Source organism: Xiphias gladius, chromosome 5 (assembly GCF_016859285.1).
Source record: "Xiphias gladius isolate SHS-SW01 ecotype Sanya breed wild chromosome 5, ASM1685928v1, whole genome shotgun sequence".
NCBI classification, from domain to species: domain Eukaryota; kingdom Metazoa; phylum Chordata; class Actinopteri; order Istiophoriformes; family Xiphiidae; genus Xiphias; species Xiphias gladius.
Window position 1 is genome coordinate 1512590 of NC_053404.1, and position 17911 is coordinate 1530500.

The following is a 17911-nucleotide window of genomic DNA, read 5'->3' on the forward strand; positions in this document are numbered from 1 at the left end:
AGCAGCAGCAGCCGAACTGGAAAGCCTTTCACTTCAGCAGGACGGTGCTGCACGAGCACCTACATGTTCCCGCATCTATGTTTGTTCAGCCACTTCACGCAGCTCGACAAACACCCAGACTTCCCAAAAGCACTAGACGCAGTCCTCTGCCTGGCTCCGAGCCAGTGAGCCGTCCGTGTGCATGTGGCTATATCGTGCGAGAGCGATCCTGTTAAGTCATGAAATCCTCTGCTGTTTTTTCTTGTTAGACGGGCCCACCGCACAGACTAATACCTGGCATTAGTGCTGTGCGAAAGGAGGCCGATACAGCTAATGTGTCCGCCACATGTCTGGGTGCCGGTCCGGCTCTCTCGCCGCTGTATCACAGAGGTTACGGGAAAACTGGCCGGCACATTTTGGAGAACAGAGTCATTATTGTTATCACTCTCCGCCTTTCCTGTGTTGACACCGGTCTTAGTATATGCTCTGTATTCTGTGCGCAGCATACAATATATTAAAGAATTGGACCTAGGTGAGGTCCTTAAACCCGATGGGTTGATATTAGTTTATTGTTTTCACGTTTTTCTTTTTTCTTTTTTTTTTTTTACAGCAAGCCAAGATAAGACCTCCAGGAAGCACATCATCAACACAGCATCCTCTAACCCTGAACCCAGGAAAGACAATCTTCCACTGGGCACCACTATCAATGAGAGCAGCCTCCTCCTGGAAGTAAGAAACTACATGGCTGTTGTTTGTGTGTGTATCTTGTGGAATATGTGTGTGTGTGTGTGTGTGTGTGTGTATGTTTTTCTGTAACCATTGTTCATGTTGACTAGAAAAGACAGTATAATGTCAATGCAAACACTGCCCTAAAGTTGTTGTAATAATATCTATGTGTATATTACTATACACGTCACCGCCGACGAAACCAAACGCTGGCTAGCTGGCAGACATGCCGGTCAGGAGATCATTTGTGTGTGAGTGAGTGTGAATTGGGAGAGAGCGGAGGGAGGGTTTTTTGTGTGTGTATGCATGTGTGCCCTTCGACCTTTGCCCCGACCCACTTTGCGGAGCTGAGGTGTTGCGTGACATGCGGGTGAGACGGGGGTGTCAGAGCTGATGAAGGAGATAGGGATTCGCACACGCTGGCGGCTTGAGCAGCCGGTGAAGTGAGTGCGTGTGTGTGTGTGTGTGTGTGTGTGTGAGTGCATCTCTGTCTGGATGCATGTGTGAAAGTGAGCAGAAGAGAGTGAGAAGAACAAACCAAGCCTATCAAAAGTAATCAGTGCAAATATAAGATCTGTGTTTTGTCAGTCGACCTAAGACCTTTAATCAGGTTGTAACTACAGATGAATTCTAAGTGCATATATTTCGTCTCATTTTTGAAGAGGCAAGTAATTTCAGCACAGTAGTGTGACTTTGACAGGACATCGGGACAGGGATATTTTGTTAGATTCCTAGACAGGCAAACGTTTCTGTTGAAGGCATCGGAGCAGAGAGGTGGTCGTTATCAGACACATACGGCAGCACACCGCATGGGAATTGCTCGAGAATCAGATCATTGTTGCGCGCTCAATATCCTAATGGCTATCTGTCAAACACCCAATCATGACACTGATCATCGGCCAACAACTGCGAGTGCACACACACACACACAGCAGAGCTGGTCCACTGATGCCTCTGTTAACGTGTTAGGTTGACTCAATGGGACGGTAAACAAAAGGCTAGATTGACCGTAGTGATGTGCCGCCTCTCATTGCGTGACTCAGCCTGCGCCGGGGCCTCGCAGCAAACCGTGCGTTAGCTGTTCTGGGGATGGGGCCCCAAGAGAGGGAAGAGACAGTTACTTGTGTGTGCGTGTATTTGGTGGCATTGCATGTCGATGTGTGCGTGAGTCGTGCTATTTGTGCTTAGGTATTCTGTCTGTCCGTCTTTGACAGCTGCTTCAACCCGTGCATGTCTGTGTACAAAACGTTGAACAATATGACAATGTACAATATCTTTGATATTTTATTGTGTATATCATATTTATTTTTCTTATTTTTTATATATTATATTATTTTTTTATATATACACCAAATGTTACTGTCATCTGCCTGCCAACATGTTCACAATGACCATACGCGCATTTCCATCCAGCTGTTTTTATGCAAAGGTTCAGTTTTCACATAAAAAACCTGAGTGGAAACAATTGAAATTCAAAAAGAAAAAGCCAACATAACACAGAATTTTTTACTCTGGGCTGAGGTGGAAAAGTCGATCTGTTGGAAAAAAGAAAAAGACTCAAATGGTTCATTCGAGGTTGGAATGTCTTCTTCTGCAACGGACTGGAGAATTAGCGGCACCGACTGTTCATCTCATTGTGCCCAGTTCCTGATTTTTCACATAACAGCAGTGGATGGAAACACACATTCATGTGCGTTTTCTCTTTCCCAGTGTCTGGAAATTCTGTTAAAATTTGCCCAATATTTGGATGGAAACTTGGCTAAAGGTAACACGATGATGTTAAGAAGGATTCTACCATTGTTGTTCACCACATTCACCATCTTACTTCAGCATTCTAACATTTGCTAATTAGTATTTAACACAAAGAACAGCCGAGGCTGACGGGAATGTCCGTAGTTTTGCAGACATTTTGTCCCAAACCAAAGTATTCGGCGAACTGGAATTCTGATCTGGTGATGGCACTAGTCGAAAAGCTAAAGGATCACCAAAGTTTTTACAGTTCATCCAGAGGGAAGGCGTAGATATCTGCGCCCGACCTCACAGCAATCCATCCCATAGCTTCTGAGACGTTTCACTCGAACCGCCAAATGTCCTCCAAACGCGGTGGTGCAAGAGGAAAAGTCAGGGGATCAACGAAATCGTTAGAATTCACAGTCTGGGCACCATGAATATGCATGTCGCATTTCAAGGCAGTGCATCCAGTAGGTCTGAGGTATTTCAGTATGGACCAATGCGATGGGCCGCCTGACTGACGTTAGACTGACCGCTAGCATGGCTGAAAACTCACATGTCCTGCAAAGCGTTTCACCTGTGACACTGTGCTCTCATTATACTGGAAGTTGACACTCGCTGGCTGATATCCAACATTTTTTAAAACATGTTGTTCTATCCGTAGTATGTGTGTGTAGGATGTGGGTGTGTTCCCAGTGGGAGAAGGGCTCGGTGTTTGTCATGACCTCATCATCGCTGCTTTCATCTCACTCTGACAGCTAGACAGCAGGAAAAGCAAAGAAACCCCGTTGAAACAGTGAGACAAGGCTGCCCCACCACCAGCACCACCGTCGCTCCTCCTCCTCCTCCTCCCCTCCCCTCCCCCTGCTTCCAAATTCAGTGAACATATATTTTATTTTGGGTTCTGCGTGCAAAGCGCCTCTTAAGATTTGTAAGTCAAAGCTTTTAGTCTCCCAGGAGCGGTTATGGGAGCCGGGGGCGTTGTAGCTGCAGATATGTGGTGGAGCGGGCCAGCAGCAGGTGCCTGTTTCCATTACCTAAAGGCTTTAGTATGTGAGGAACTGAGGGAAATGTGAATGGAGAAAACATACAAAAACAGCATGCAGCACAGTGCAGCCAGTAGAGCCAGTGTCAGTTTCTTTCCCTCTTTCTTTCTGGAACTCTTTTCTTAATTTACAAGAACAGAGGCTGTTCAGATGTGCCGGGTTGTTTTTATAATGCAAATAAGATAATGAGTATTATGGTCAAATAGTCATTTTGTTCACTTGCTCTTTCCAGCTCTGTACTGTCCTATTCCAATATAAATGATGGGTGTTCCGATTACGGTTTTGGACGTGAAAAATAAATGCACTGTATCCATCTGTAATTTATTTGCCATTCCATTTTGGAAAGCAAATCTAAAATCAAAATATACCGCTTTTGTCTGCACATACTCTTTCAGGTCACGAGTCCAAAGCCTGTTTGTTCCAGGAGAATAAAAATGTCAAAGTCCTTTAAAAAGAATGTGTTGCCGAAATTTACTGTGGCATTTCAATGACTTGGATGAGAATCGGAGAAAGGGGAACTGGCTAAACAAACCTAGATGAACCCGCCATGTAAATTCTGGTCTTCTTTTGGCCTTGTAGGACCTCATGAAGGCAACATCACATTCCAGTATATTCGGGACATTTTTTTTGTCCATTGTAAGGACACAATTCCCAGATGACTGAGTCATGTAAGCTTCAAATTTTCCCATGCCGGGCGAACACATGCTCTGTAGTGCAGCACACATGGATATGAATGAATCAGATACATTTTAATTAGACAAGCAGTATCACAGAAAAAAAAAAAACTGCCTAAGTACCTTATCCCACTCTGGACAGCTCATTTTTGATAAGTGAAGATCCCGGACAGGGAAATTCTCGGCCTTAAAACTATACCTTTTCCTATTTTCCCCCCTGAAATGTTGCATTTGGACAAAATACACTGTTTTCATGAATATAAGTAAATAAATAGGATTTGGCCTGGACGTGCTATTACCAGATGTTTGTACGGCCCGGAGTGACCAATAATATTAGGTTAACCGGAAACTGTATTGATTCCACTTTACCCTAAGCTTCAGTATCTATGCCTTTGGTTGTGACGGCCACATAAAGATCTTTGGTATTCAAATCAGAGCGAGGTTCAAAATCAGACAAAGTAACTGTTTCTAAGGCAGATGTGTTTCTGTGTGTTATTTCTCACTTAAGGGGTGAAAGCTGTGTGTGTGTGTGTGTGTGTGGACGTCAAACTCCACCTGAATGTCAAACAAAATCTGCTTCCGCACCACCACAGGAAGCTGAGTCAGCGTCCCATCTCTGTCCCCCTTCCGTATCATGGTTTCATACCATTTTCAGATTTACTCGTACTGTAGTCTAGAGATTTTTCTGTCACAGCATCGCTTTGTCACATAATGACTCAGATACCTGAAGGTTTTAGGACGACGAGTCGCTCTGTTCACCGACGGATATGGGAGGACGTTATGTGGTCACGGCGGAGCCTGTGCAGCGAGCAGAGCATTACACTGCTTGCTAAGGCCATCATATCACTGTTGGGAGAAACTGAAAGAGGGAGACGTAGAAGAAAAGCGAGCATGAGTGTGAACTTAGAGGCCACAGGGATATATAGCATGTAAAGTACACACACACACACACACACACCCCAGGGAAGACCTGCACAGTCTCGCAGTAAAATAGAGGTGACAGACTCTGGCAGCCGCAGTCACGCAAGTCAAGTAGCCTTGCAGTTGTCACGCTATCACAGCTGTGCGCGTGCACACACACACACACACACACGCACGCACGCACGCACAAAGGCAAACACACTGGAAGAGCGCTCCCCCTTTTCCACGTCCCCTTCCTGCGCCTTCTCTTTTCTCCCACACTCTCGCTTCCCTCTCCATGGATTCATCCCTCCTCCTCAGACTGAAGCCAGTGATGTGTGTACATTTAAAAATTTCTTTTTAATCAACACTTGTCTCTGTGAGCTGTGCTGGCCAAACACATTATTCCCCCTTGTGTGCACGGGAACGAGGCGGTGCTTGTGTCTGGAGTTCCTCTGCTTTTAATCAATGCGTTAAGTACCGAAAATCAAAGCATATTACCAATCAAACAGACTTCATTATCAAAGTTGCAAACTTGTGAAATGCATTAGTTTAAAGGGGAGCAAATTGGTGTGTATGTTATCTTCAAGTCAACTGCTTTAAAAATACCACAAATCTAAATTCCTACAGAAAATATTCTGAAAAGTCTTTCAAAAGCAATATTTTTCAGTCCAAATCAGAAAGTTTCATTTGGCCCACTCAGTTCCATGACCAGCTGTCTTTCATTCCCTCTCCAGTGTTGTATTATTCTATCTTTTGTTCCATTTTTACTGTTATTTGCTTTTCTGGGAATTAGACGAAAATGATATACTGTAAACTGAACATTGGGCTATAAAAAAAATCCGTCTCCAGTCAAATTCAGGCTGCATTCTGTCTCAGAATAATTGTACAGTCATGACTGTAGCCAGAGTTGGGTCGCACATAAAACCACGTGACTCTGTTGCCCTGTGTTACTGCTGGGTGGGGGCCTCACGTGAATCAGGCCATCTATAGTTAGCTTTCCGAAAATGGCTCAGATAAAATCAGTTGTTTGTGTTTGTCAATTAGGAATTTGTTTCACTTGAGTTATTTTCTGCATGAGCCGCCCTGAGTCACAGCTTATTTCTGTCGCTGTGTGTGTGTGTGTGTGTGTGTGTGTGTGTGTGTGTGTGTGTGTGTGTGTGTGTGTGTGTGTGTAGTCTCTGACAGGCTTTGCTTTGGTGGTGAGCAGTGATGGAATGGTCTTTTACGCCTCCTCAACCATTGTGGATTATCTGGGATTTCATCAGGTGAGTTGAACTCAATAGTATGTGTTAGATGTACAGTAATGTCAGTAACATGCTGTCTAACGAATGTATAAGTCTGTGTAATGAACATATCAGATGTGTTGGACAGCGGGGACCTTGTTTTACATGGGGACATCAGTGTTTTATGTCCGTATTCTGAAATACAGACAGACTAATGATCAGTGTCGTCTTTCGAGCCACATTATGCCACATTTCTCCCGAAAAGAAGGCGTGCAGTTAGTCGCTCGCTCTGTGCTAAGCCGGTCACATTACTTCCAAAGGTCTCCTGCCTGACGCTGAGGTAACACGAATCCATAAAACTATTTCAGGAATTTAAGCACTTGACAGCAAACCCAGCCCATAAGAAAGAAAAAAAAAAAACTGCAAAAACAGTGTTACTATTCATCATGTTTTTCTGTTGGGATCTCGTTTCCTGAATATTCTTTGCCCATTGTTTTCTCCCTTTGTTGTTGCCCCTTTGTCTGTTGCTACTCACCTAAAAGACTTAGATTGAAATATGGGGAAATACGCATATTCACTTTCTCGCTGAGGGTTAGACGAGAAGATTGGTACAACTCCATATGGTAAATATATAGCTGTGGCCAGCAGCTGGTTAGCTTAGCCTAGCATAAACACTGGAAACAGGGGAAAACTGCTAGCCTGGCTCGTGACAACAACAGCGAATGCGCAGTAAGAAACACATTAGTTCTCTTCTGGCTGTTTCCTAGTCTCTGTCCATACAAACATGAGAGTTGTCTCAATCTTCTAGTGGCAAGAAAGCAAATAAGCATATTTCCCAAAATATCCAATTACACCCTTAATAGCTTTATTACTTTACAATAAGTACACAGTCAAAAACATGTCATAATTGTCATCATATTGGAGGTGAACAAGACTTTTTGATGTCCCTTTTAACAGGTGAGCTACTGAATCCGCCCAAGCAGCCTCTCACATAGCCTCTCTCAAGGTCTTTGACTCAACAAGTGTCAGAGATCTGAGCTCTGCTGTGATACGGCAAGTTCACCACGATCCGTCTTTTACCCTCAGCCGATGCCTTCTGTTCTCCTCCGCCCATCTCTTCCTTGTTTCCTTTTCTCTTCATCCCGTGTCTAATGAGCCAGAGAAAAAAGTCTCTCTTTCAGTCAGCCGCGCGGCTGCCTGATAACTCTGTCTAGAGGGCAGAGTGAAGAGGCCACGGAGAGGTGAAGACCTCCATTTCACCCTGAGATACGCTCTGTGGGTGTCTGCGTTTTCGTGCGTACGTCTCCTTGCGGACACTGATAAGTCACCAACGGTTTAGCTCCCTTCCTCTCCAGCGGCGAGACCCAGTCAGTCATTAATTATGGATGATATCAACACGGGCTCGCCTGTCCTGCGATGCTGAAATCGCCCCTCTCCTTCAAAACCATGAATAAAGTGCTTTTCACTGTTAAAATCCCTCCTTCGCCCTCGTGTTTGCTCACACGCACGCACACAGCGGACTGACACTCTGGCGTAGAAATTCTTCTGCTACAACGCTCCCACGTGGCTTACAAGCAGACGGGGGCAATAACCCAGCGCCGTGAAATTGACATGAAAACCAGAGTGGTGTGAAAGATCCTGTCACAGTGTGTGTGCAGGGTGGCATGGGAGCCAGTAAAGACAGACAAAGGAAATAAAAACTGCAAGGGCCATACTGCAAGATATGCGTGTGTGTGCATGTGGCTCAGTCAACAGTTTTTAATTTGGGGTGTCTTGCATTTCCCTGCATTTCGATTCAAATGAGTAGCAAGCGAGCTCCGAAAATTTTGCAAACTCTCGACGTGACTTGAATTAGCAAATACATTTTCCCGTGTCAGCTAACGTTTGCCATGTTTCATGCTGCTGGATTTAAACAGAGAAATCCACTTTTCAGTGTACTTAATGTGAACAAGACTAAGAGTCTATGGCTATGCTAACAGCTCTGTGAGGCCCCTTTAGGCATAGCTGTGCTTTTGCACTGATAAAGAATAGTAACACTGAGCAGGTATAACGTTTACCGAGGTCAACGTCTAAGTTTAGCGTGTCAGCATGATAAAACTCGCTAATTTGCACTAAACACAAAGTACAGCTGAGGTGTGGATTGGCGCCAGATGACCCGCCAGCACTAGGATTCATCCTCTGGACACCATGGATATAGAGTACGTACCGAATTTTGAAGCAGTTCGTCCGATATTTGTCAAGACGTTTCATTAAAAGCCAAAAATCTCCACCTGCTGGTGGGGCCGGAGCAGAAGTCGGAAGATGATCAAAGTCTGTAGGATGCATCCTCTGGGAACCAAAATGTGTTTTTTAATTAGGATTGGAACGGTGTGACACATTTCCTGTTATCTGAACCGATGATGGAAAACAAAGAAATGCACTTGACAGAACTCAAACTCAACAACTCGTGCCAACACAACCACAACAGGTCCCTTGTGTATACAGAACATGGCAGTGACAGTATGGAGGACAAGACCTCCTCGTAATCATTCCGCATCAATATTTTGAATTCAGCAAATGCAAAAACCTACTTTACTTGCTCAAGAGAAAGAGACAAAGTATTGACAGGCAACAGGCTTGGCTGCGAGCCAAAGCATCCCAGCATGCAAAGCATTCTGCGTAGCAGTGTAGTCGACAGTGCACGCTCTGTCCTCGCAGTAGATAAAGAATGAAAACCTTTCTTCAAAAACTCTCAGATCATCACGTTGTATTTCAGAGAATGTCATCAAAACACTCTCTTAGACTCTCTCAAGTGTTCGGTTCTTGCAAAGGATGTCAGAGGGACACTTATCCCTAATATGCCACAGGGAAAAAAAAAGAAAAGAGAACGCTTCACAAAGCAGCACCACAAGAAAGCCCTGGAGAGGAGCAGAAAACCTCCACTGGCCTTTGATCCCATTTGTTACTGGGGCAGTTAACCTTTGAAGGTCAGCGAAAATATCACTTATTCCCCAGTTTTCCACTTCTTTTCCTCTCTGTGTTTTTTACGAGAAACATAAACAATAGTCACTCGATCCGTCTGTCTGCCTGACTGCCGGTAGGGATCCAAACCACAGGACGAAGCGCTCGCCGAGGACGGTGGGAACAGATTGTGTTTTCAGAGGCAGGCGATCAAAAACCCTCGCGTGCCACCACTGTGGAAATTATGGAGAGAGTGCAGGGAGGAGGGAGGGAGGGAAGAGGAGAAGGTTGAACATTTTACTGAGGAATCTGTCATGGAATGACAGAAAGCACAGCTATTGCTGGAAAAGAGAGAGAGCGGGCTGGAACCCGACTCACTCTGTGTGCGCGGATGGGGAGGGTAGGCTGGGCTGGACTGCTGTTCGGGAGCCGCTGTCACGCGATGTTTGACAAACACAGCTGCCCTCGCTGGCCCCGCAGCTGCCCTTAGACTCTTACTGTACTGGGTAAATGCCCCTGCCTGTGTGCATGTGCAGGCATACGCGCATGTACAGTAAGCGGGCATGTATGTTTCTGTGACATCCAGTGACTTTGTGTGTACAGTACGGTCCTCGTGTGCGTGATATGGGAAGACAGCACGCTCCCCGGGAGTCCTGAGGCAGACCGAGTGTATCTGAGCAGCACTGACTGCAACCCCCCCTCCAAACAGCAGCCACCAGCTGCACTGATGGCAATGGGCGGCAAAGAGCACTGGTCCAAAGTCACTGCGTGGATGGTGCTGTGAACACGCAAGCTCATGTGTGTTAAGACTTTCAGGAGACGACATGGCTAAAAGTGTCTAAAAGTGCAAATGTCTAGGACCACGCGCGTGGTTTGACGAAATATTCATATTTTCATTCACTTTTGTCGTATTTGACAAACGAACCAAAATCTACTCCGATTTCCCCGCAGACTGACGTGATGCACCAGAATGTGTTTGACTACATCCACATAGACGACCGTCAGGAGTTCAGACGCCAGCTCCACTGGGCCATGTGTCCTCCACAGCACCAGGGGACGTCGGCGCACCAGGACAACCTGCTAGCTGCAGGGACTGGTGAGTAGTTTACCGGGAAGGGACGAGCCAGGTCCCTTGAGCAAGTGGTGGATGCGGTGATGCCTTATTTGCAGTGGGCAGTTATGTTTGATTTGATTTTTGAGGTTCTGCTGTTTATTTCTGAGCCAGATCCGCAGCATTTCGACAATATAATGACGGTCACACCTTCACAATGCCTGAGACAAATGTTAATGTTAGCATCAGAAAAATCAGAATATATACTGGCAGATCACTTATCTAAGCATCATCGATTCATTAAAGCTACAGTAGATACAATACCTCCATCTCTAAAATACAAAAGGTAGAATCCATCAGTATCATCATCCACTAGCTGATATCATTAGCAACCTAGCAATGTTAACCTATGAAAACTGACACCGATACTTTTTTTTTGCCTTCAATTGTCCGGTAAGAGTAGACTGCAGATTATCAGCAGCCGATCTTTGCCATAAGTGTTCCTTTTCCTCTTCTCCTGACTGTGAGGCACTTTGTAGATCTGCCACAAAAAAAAAAAAAAATTGCGATACAAATAAAATTATTCTTCTACTCTTCCATCTCTCTCTCTCTCTCTAGGTGAAGACTTTGTAGTCAGCAGCCAGTTTCACTCTCTGGAGGCAGGGGGGATTCCTCCTGAGCTCTCCTGCTTTCTCAACAGGTGTTTCATAGCCAGAGTCAGATGCCTCCTGGACAGCACCTCTGGATTCTTGGTGAGTGGTATGAAACAGACTGCCAGCTAAACCCAGCAGTAACTTCAGTTTTCAGTGCCCTTAAGTTCATTCAAAAACATAAAAACTGAGCACTGAGAAAAAGCTGCCGGCTCTCTGGGAGAAGACCCAGGCCCATAAAAAGTATTACTACCCCTTTGGTGCAGCGAAACGTCATTTTTAATCATATTGTGCGCAGTTATTTATAGCTGTATTGCAAGGCAGTATAAGGTAATGGGGTGCCTGGACGCAGCAGCAGAATGAGAGCCTGGTTCATCCCTCATGGCTGTGACTAGAGTGGTTTGGAGACCGACAGTGGAAAAGCTAGAGGCCCTGATGACAGAGCAACGAGAATATGGGTTTGGACCATTTCATCAGGGTCAGCAGAGTTCACCGTCACTAAGTCCGCTCTGGTTGCACCGATGCTGGCCGCACAACATTAATTCTACATGGCAGTTTTCTGACATTAACTAGAAGCACTCGTAGCCAAGTAGCGGACAAATATTGGTAAGATGCTTTCCTCATCGGTCAACATAATTTCAGCACAGACAAACAAATTGTGGTGTAATGCACGGTTCTCATCCTGCAAGCAAGTGAAAAGGACAAAGGATTTTCATTCCCTGTTAAATGAAAAAGATTAAACGCCCTATTGAGCATACCTGCTAGTTTTTTTACACACAGTTGCAGCGTGGCTTTACAGACGGCAAAGTCAGTAAGTCGGACCGCCACTGGGTCCGGACTCAAATATCTCAATAGCATGCTAGCATGTTGATGTTAGAACTTAGCTCGAAAGCACCGCTGTACACAAGAGGAGCCTCCCAGAGCCACTAACATGGCTGTGGACTCTTAGTCCTGTGTGATGTGGTCACCGGGGGATGTATGGTTATGTACAGCGAGGTACAAGCAGTTTCTTAACCAGGATATAAAGACACGGGAAAGGTTGACACTTTTCTCATGTTGCCTGAAATCAAATTGAAGACCAGTTTAAATCAGAAAAGAAAAGAAGAAATTTAGAGTTGATATGAATTTTCAGTGAACATGGTGAAAGACCAATTTGGATGTATGGACCACTGGATATGTTAATTCTTCTTCTCGTCTGTCCCAGACTATGCAGTTCCAGGGCCGATTGAAGTTCCTCCACGGGCAGAAAAAGAAGTCGGCCTCTGGGGCTCTGATGCCTCCACAGCTGGCTCTGTTCTGCATAGCTGTACCCCTCCTACTTCCCTCCATCAGCGAGATGAAAATGAAGAACATGCTAATGCGAGGAAAGAACAAGGGAGGAGGAGGAGGAGGAGGAGGGATTATCTCTGCAATGGAGCATGGGTAAGAGGGACAGACACTTCATATATGAGCAACATCCTTCCATGATTTATATTCACACTGTGTCCTAGTGTAAAGCCACTGATTGTTGCTATACCGTCATTAAAGGTCAAGCTTTTCAACACAAACTTGATTTCTCAGACCGTGCTGTTGAGTTGAGGTTTGAGGAATTTTGGCACCTTGTTATGGCCTCTAGAAAATGACATTGATTGGCCTGATGGGGGAGCTAGAAGTAAAGGTCACAATTTTAAACCTTGAAAGGCCATAGCCGCTACATCATCAGTTAAGTTTTGTTGAAGCTCAGATTAGTGATGCACTTTGTCACCAACCAGCCCACAGATGCCTTCATGATTCATGAAGGACGACATGTTTACTTTGTTAACGTACTTGTAAAATCATCCGATTCGACTAAGATCCATGAGACAAGGGTAAAGGAAATGCTTTCAAAACAGTGTGAGACTGCCGAAAAATGCACATATACACACATTTATACACATACACACATACATACATATATACACATACATATACACAGATACAACAAATATACATACATATACACATATACACATACACATACAAACATTCACACATATATGTATATATATATATATATATACACACATATATTCTATTTTGCTATATATATTCTAGAGATACCAGCTTATTACGCAGCAACAGCTTCATGAACAAACAGGCATTTACCCTGAGACCCAGTTACCAACACAAACGCGAGGCCTTTCCTCACCCCAGCAGGCTCTGACACCAAAAGAAACGAGTGCTGGGCGCCTTACCTGTGGCCAATTACGACCGAATACATGTCTCAGCTTGGATAAGGGCCTCTGTGCTTCATGCATCCTTGACAACTTTGGGTGGCTGTGAGGCCAAGAGCAGAGCTGTAGTCGGTGAGCAGAGGCCTACCACCCCCTCTGCTGTTCATTCTCTCTCTTCATCATCCAGGGCAACATGGATACTGTTGGTATTTCTTTTAGGAAAATACCAATTACATATACGTGGACTGCAGGCTGGCTGGTTAGCTGTGAGGGCATCAGGTTTCTTAGGGTGAGTCTTCAGTATGAGAAGACTGCTATGTACCCATACACGGCACCAGATTTGAAGAAATACGACGGGTTAGCTCCTCTTTTCCGATAACGCGCTTGAAAACGTGTGTATTGTCACATGCGATTCTGTTTAAAAAGACACAGATCACCTGCCATGTGATGCCAGGATCCACCAAAAGATATTACTGCTTAGTTTCCCCATCTATGCCACATAAAACTTGATAGATGATAAAAGCTCTTGACATCATAAAAATGATTTTACTGAGGATACATATTACCATAGAACATGCACTACTTCAAGTCTATTCAGTGAGCAGTGCTACTCCGAAGCTGCTGTTATTATCTCATCATTATAGTGTTTAATGATCCGTTTTAAAGTAGAATTTGTGATTATAACCAAAAGTTTGAACTAGCCCTTTTTTTGAAAAGTAGGATGTTAAGCAACATACTGTGTAGTGATGGTAAAGCTTGATTACCTCAGCAGAAGGTTCGATCAGGATGAGAAAAAAATGGTTTTGAAGTTTTTGAAACTTTCTTCTTCCTAACAAAGCTAATTAATCACTCGGGATATCCTGCATGGGAAATTCAATGTGTTATTGGATCTTAATCATTTATTCTCCACTGATTGATCATCATGTTCACACTGCAGCGAGTTCAGAAAATACCATTTAAAAAGAGCGTCACACGCTCAAAAAATGCCAGAGGCTGAAACGTGATTGCTGCTGCAGTGTCTCAAGAAGAGATGAAGATACAGTGCATTGTTCTGCCCTTAAACTCGGGAGTCTTGGCCATCATAGATCTTTGGGCTCTGGATGTTGACTCTGTTCTCAATTTACAGATGAGGCAGATCCCGGAAAAGATGAGTCACTTTTGGAATGATGCTCTCATGAACTAAAGTCAACCAAACCTAGATATTTGTGCTTTGAGTCATTCGTCAATCAGCAGAAAAAACATTGTGTTTGTGGACATTCCTTGGTGGACCAGCGATATTTTAAGAGACCACCTCTTCTTGAATGCCGTCAAAAAACACAGAAACTTTACACGATCTTCACAGACTGATTTGTCCTCTTGTCCTGTGACTATTGATCTCATTCTCTTTTTTTCTGATCCCTCTCTCCATCCCTCCCCCCTCACAGCGAGCGAGGGGAACACCTCCGGAGGCACTCCTTCAGCGGAGGAATGAGTGACATTGCAGACCCTCTCCTCCTCTCATGTCCCACTCCTGGCGCTAACCAGCGAGGTCAGCAAACTCCCTGGACCCCGCTCTCCAAAGACAACCTCAAGTACCACCCTGATGGCTACTACAACCAGGAGGAGCCGCTCAACTACTGCAAGTCCTCCATGGCTTCCCACAAAGGTCTCAGCCCGGGCCTGGGTGGCGGCTGGCCCCTGCGGCCGAACTCGGGTCCGATCAGAGCGGGCCAGGGTGTCGGCTACATCCCCTCTAACCGCTTGAACAAGGCCGGTCAGTACGGGAAGCCATACCGCCTTTCCCCGAGCTGCCACAGCGGCAGAGGCGGCGAGGTGTTTGTGTCTAAGCTCTATGGGAACATCCAGATTCCCACAGACCCAGATGCCTACTGCGTGGACCTGGTGAAGAGCGAGAATGGCTACGGAGAATGCTACGATGGCCATCTGATGCCTGAGATGCCCCCCATCAAGGTGGAGCACGACTCAGACTCCGAAAACGGCTGCGATGCCTACGGGCGACCCTGGGCGTGCCGCGACCCGGAGGCCCTGGACCGCCGCTACGGCAACGGCATATACGACCAGAGCTCCGGCCTGCAACTCAAATCGGAGGCAGATTATTATGATCCGCAGTACTCGCCCTGTCAGCGAGGGAAAGCAGGCATCAGCCCACCGTACAACAACGGCAACTATCACAACTATGCAGTCAACAACGGCGGAAATACCAACGCACGCCTGTTAAAGTGTGACAAAGACTTGGGAAATAACAATGAAAACAGCCAGTTTAGTCCTCAGAGACTCTCCCATTCAGACTCTCTATGCAGCAACCATTCGGTCAACCTCATGGACTCACACGTCTACCCACAGGACCCTCACAAGGCCTACATGCACCCGGACTACAACAAGCATGGCACTTATGAGTTCAAAGGTCATGGCCTGATCCATTCGATCAAGCGGGAGCCCATGGACTCCCCACCGTGGTCTGAGAGCGGTCATGACGTAAACCAGTCCATGATGGTTGGCCCGAGGAACGTTATGCCGTGTGTGATGAGCACAGGGCACCACAAGTCCAGTCCTTACATTTATATGCCCTGAGAGGGACTGGAGCGTTACCCACACATACACACAACTGCAGATGATTACCTGCCGCCCAACCGACACACACACACACACACGCACGCACACACAAACAATCAGTGTGCATTATAGTACTTTGTATTATTATTGTTTTCAGACACTTGCACCAGCATTACAAAAGGACAGTCTTTGATTATGAGGATTCCCAGGATGTCAGGTACCTCTTCGGCTTGATGAAGAGGTCACAAATAAGGCTCAGGTTCTAGTGTTAGTGTTGTGACAATCAGAAATGAAATTTTAATCCAGTTTATGAATAGATGATTATGTTTTTAAAGAATACATTTTGTAGGTGGTTCCAAGCACTTTTGGATTTAGTGACAATGAGACAAATTATGTCTAGAAACACCGTTTCATTTTGTTTTATGTGTTGTGCACAACTTGCTTATGTGAGAGGAAGAAAGATTTTGCTGTAAAAAGAGAGTTTTTTTTTTTTTACCTGCTACTGGGCTTGTTCAAGGGAGAAGGCTTATTATGAGAACACGTTTAGGAGTCAGTGATAACAACTTACGGCATAATCTGCCCTGAAGATTTAAGGGAGCTTATTGGTGGTTTTGAATGTTTTAGTGCTTTAACTATAAATTGCCTACTATTTTCATTGCCCCCTCCAGTGATGCATGAATGGAAACTGCTAGTTTCCTTGCATTTTAGACGTCTTAGCAGTCTAAATCAACATGCAAATACTTGAAACCTACTTGAAATTGCAAAAAATTGTTTGGTCAAAGTTACATAAATATTGCAAGATAATATCTTTGCAACTGTGGTCTGCTTTCACCATTCCTGCATTCAAGGACACTCTGGCATCTGATACTGAGTGACTGCTGAAAAGCATTTTATAATGCATGTCAGTCAAATTCACATTCGTTTTTCACAACATCTATGTTTGTGGTCTGAATTAGAATTTCCAAGAGCATAGCTTACAGTGCGATGCTTTTATCAGAGCGTCATGGAATACACCATGAAGAATAGTTTGGAAAAACTGTCCCTGCTTGATGCAAAAACTTGACAGTAATGTAAATAAATGCAATTTGTAGTTAGTGGACTAGTACATGTGAAACTATTGGTATAGCCAAAGCTTTTAATATATTCACTACATTCGCTTATTAAAATAGAAACCGCTTGATGACAACAACTTAAGGGCAGCAGGGGGGCACAGTAAGTACGGAAGTAAACCCTCAACCACAAACCTGTGGCTCGAGCACGTGTCCCACTGAAGCACTGTTGAGCAAGGCACTGAATAATAACGAGTCCTACAGGAACTTCGCTGTACGCGCTGCATGGCTCTGACCTCCCTGAGGAAGGAATAGAATGAAAAGTGAAATTCAGACTGCGCATAGAAAAGGATGTCAAAACTGATTTAAAAGGAAGTCACATTTAACATTTAACAGCATTAAATTGACATCAAAAGTGAGAAGAACTCAATTCAAATCCCGCTTGAATTGACCTTTAAATTGAAGGACCGCGGATGAACCTGCACCTGAGAAAAATTAAATTTGTTTGGACAAGTGTCTATTGTTTAAAGGTTCGATTTTGATTTTTCTTTCAATGCGCACAATACTTCAATCGTTTTCAAACTCCAGTTGAATGTACAAATAATATTAATTTATGTTGTTTTATGTTAAAGCTAATGTTGTAAAGCTTGGATCAGCATTTCAACTCCATACAGCCTGTCTCGCTGCAGATACAACACATTTCCTTTGAAATAAATATACACCTTTCATGTTGTCTTTTTTCAGTCGGAAACATCAGACATTGGCTTCACAATCAGTGTTTTTGCACAAATTAATTAAAAGCACCAAATCGATTCAATGTCAAAGTCTCGCTTCGGTGACGCTGCTGTAGTGGTTTCTAAATTGCACTACTGGGAGCAGTTCACTTACCCAGGCAGGCTTTTGAGTCGACGCGCACAACTGTACATGGTGTCACTGTTTTGAATTTGTCTTTTTCTCTTTGTGTGTGTTCATTTCAATAAATGTTTGACGATTCGTATTTATTGTAAGAGGCAAAAGTGCTTAATTTAAAAACTACAGTTTTGAAGGCTTTTCTGTTTCACAAAGGTAAAAATAAATATGGCTTTTTTTTCTTGCTCTCTTTTTGATAATTATGAAAAAGACTGTCATACTTGTCTCATGGAGGAGGTAGCTGCAAGGTAGCGAACACAGTGTACATATGCAGTGTCTTCCAGT

General features: G+C 44.5%; 1 protein-coding gene across 1 annotated transcript in view; it reads left to right on the forward strand.

Annotated features, from left to right (window-relative positions):
* Positions 1-16137, forward strand: part of ahrra (aryl-hydrocarbon receptor repressor a) — a 66740-nt gene extending 50603 nt beyond the window's left edge. The window contains exons 4-9 of the mRNA XM_040126294.1: positions 590-708; positions 6235-6324; positions 10174-10318; positions 10892-11025; positions 12128-12345; positions 14540-16137. Of these exons, the coding sequence (XP_039982228.1) occupies positions 590-708; positions 6235-6324; positions 10174-10318; positions 10892-11025; positions 12128-12345; positions 14540-15686 (1853 nt within the window). The 3' untranslated portion in view covers positions 15687-16137. The remainder of the gene's footprint in view (positions 1-589; positions 709-6234; positions 6325-10173; positions 10319-10891; positions 11026-12127; positions 12346-14539) is intronic.
* The last annotated feature ends 1774 nt before the right edge of the window (positions 16138-17911 follow it).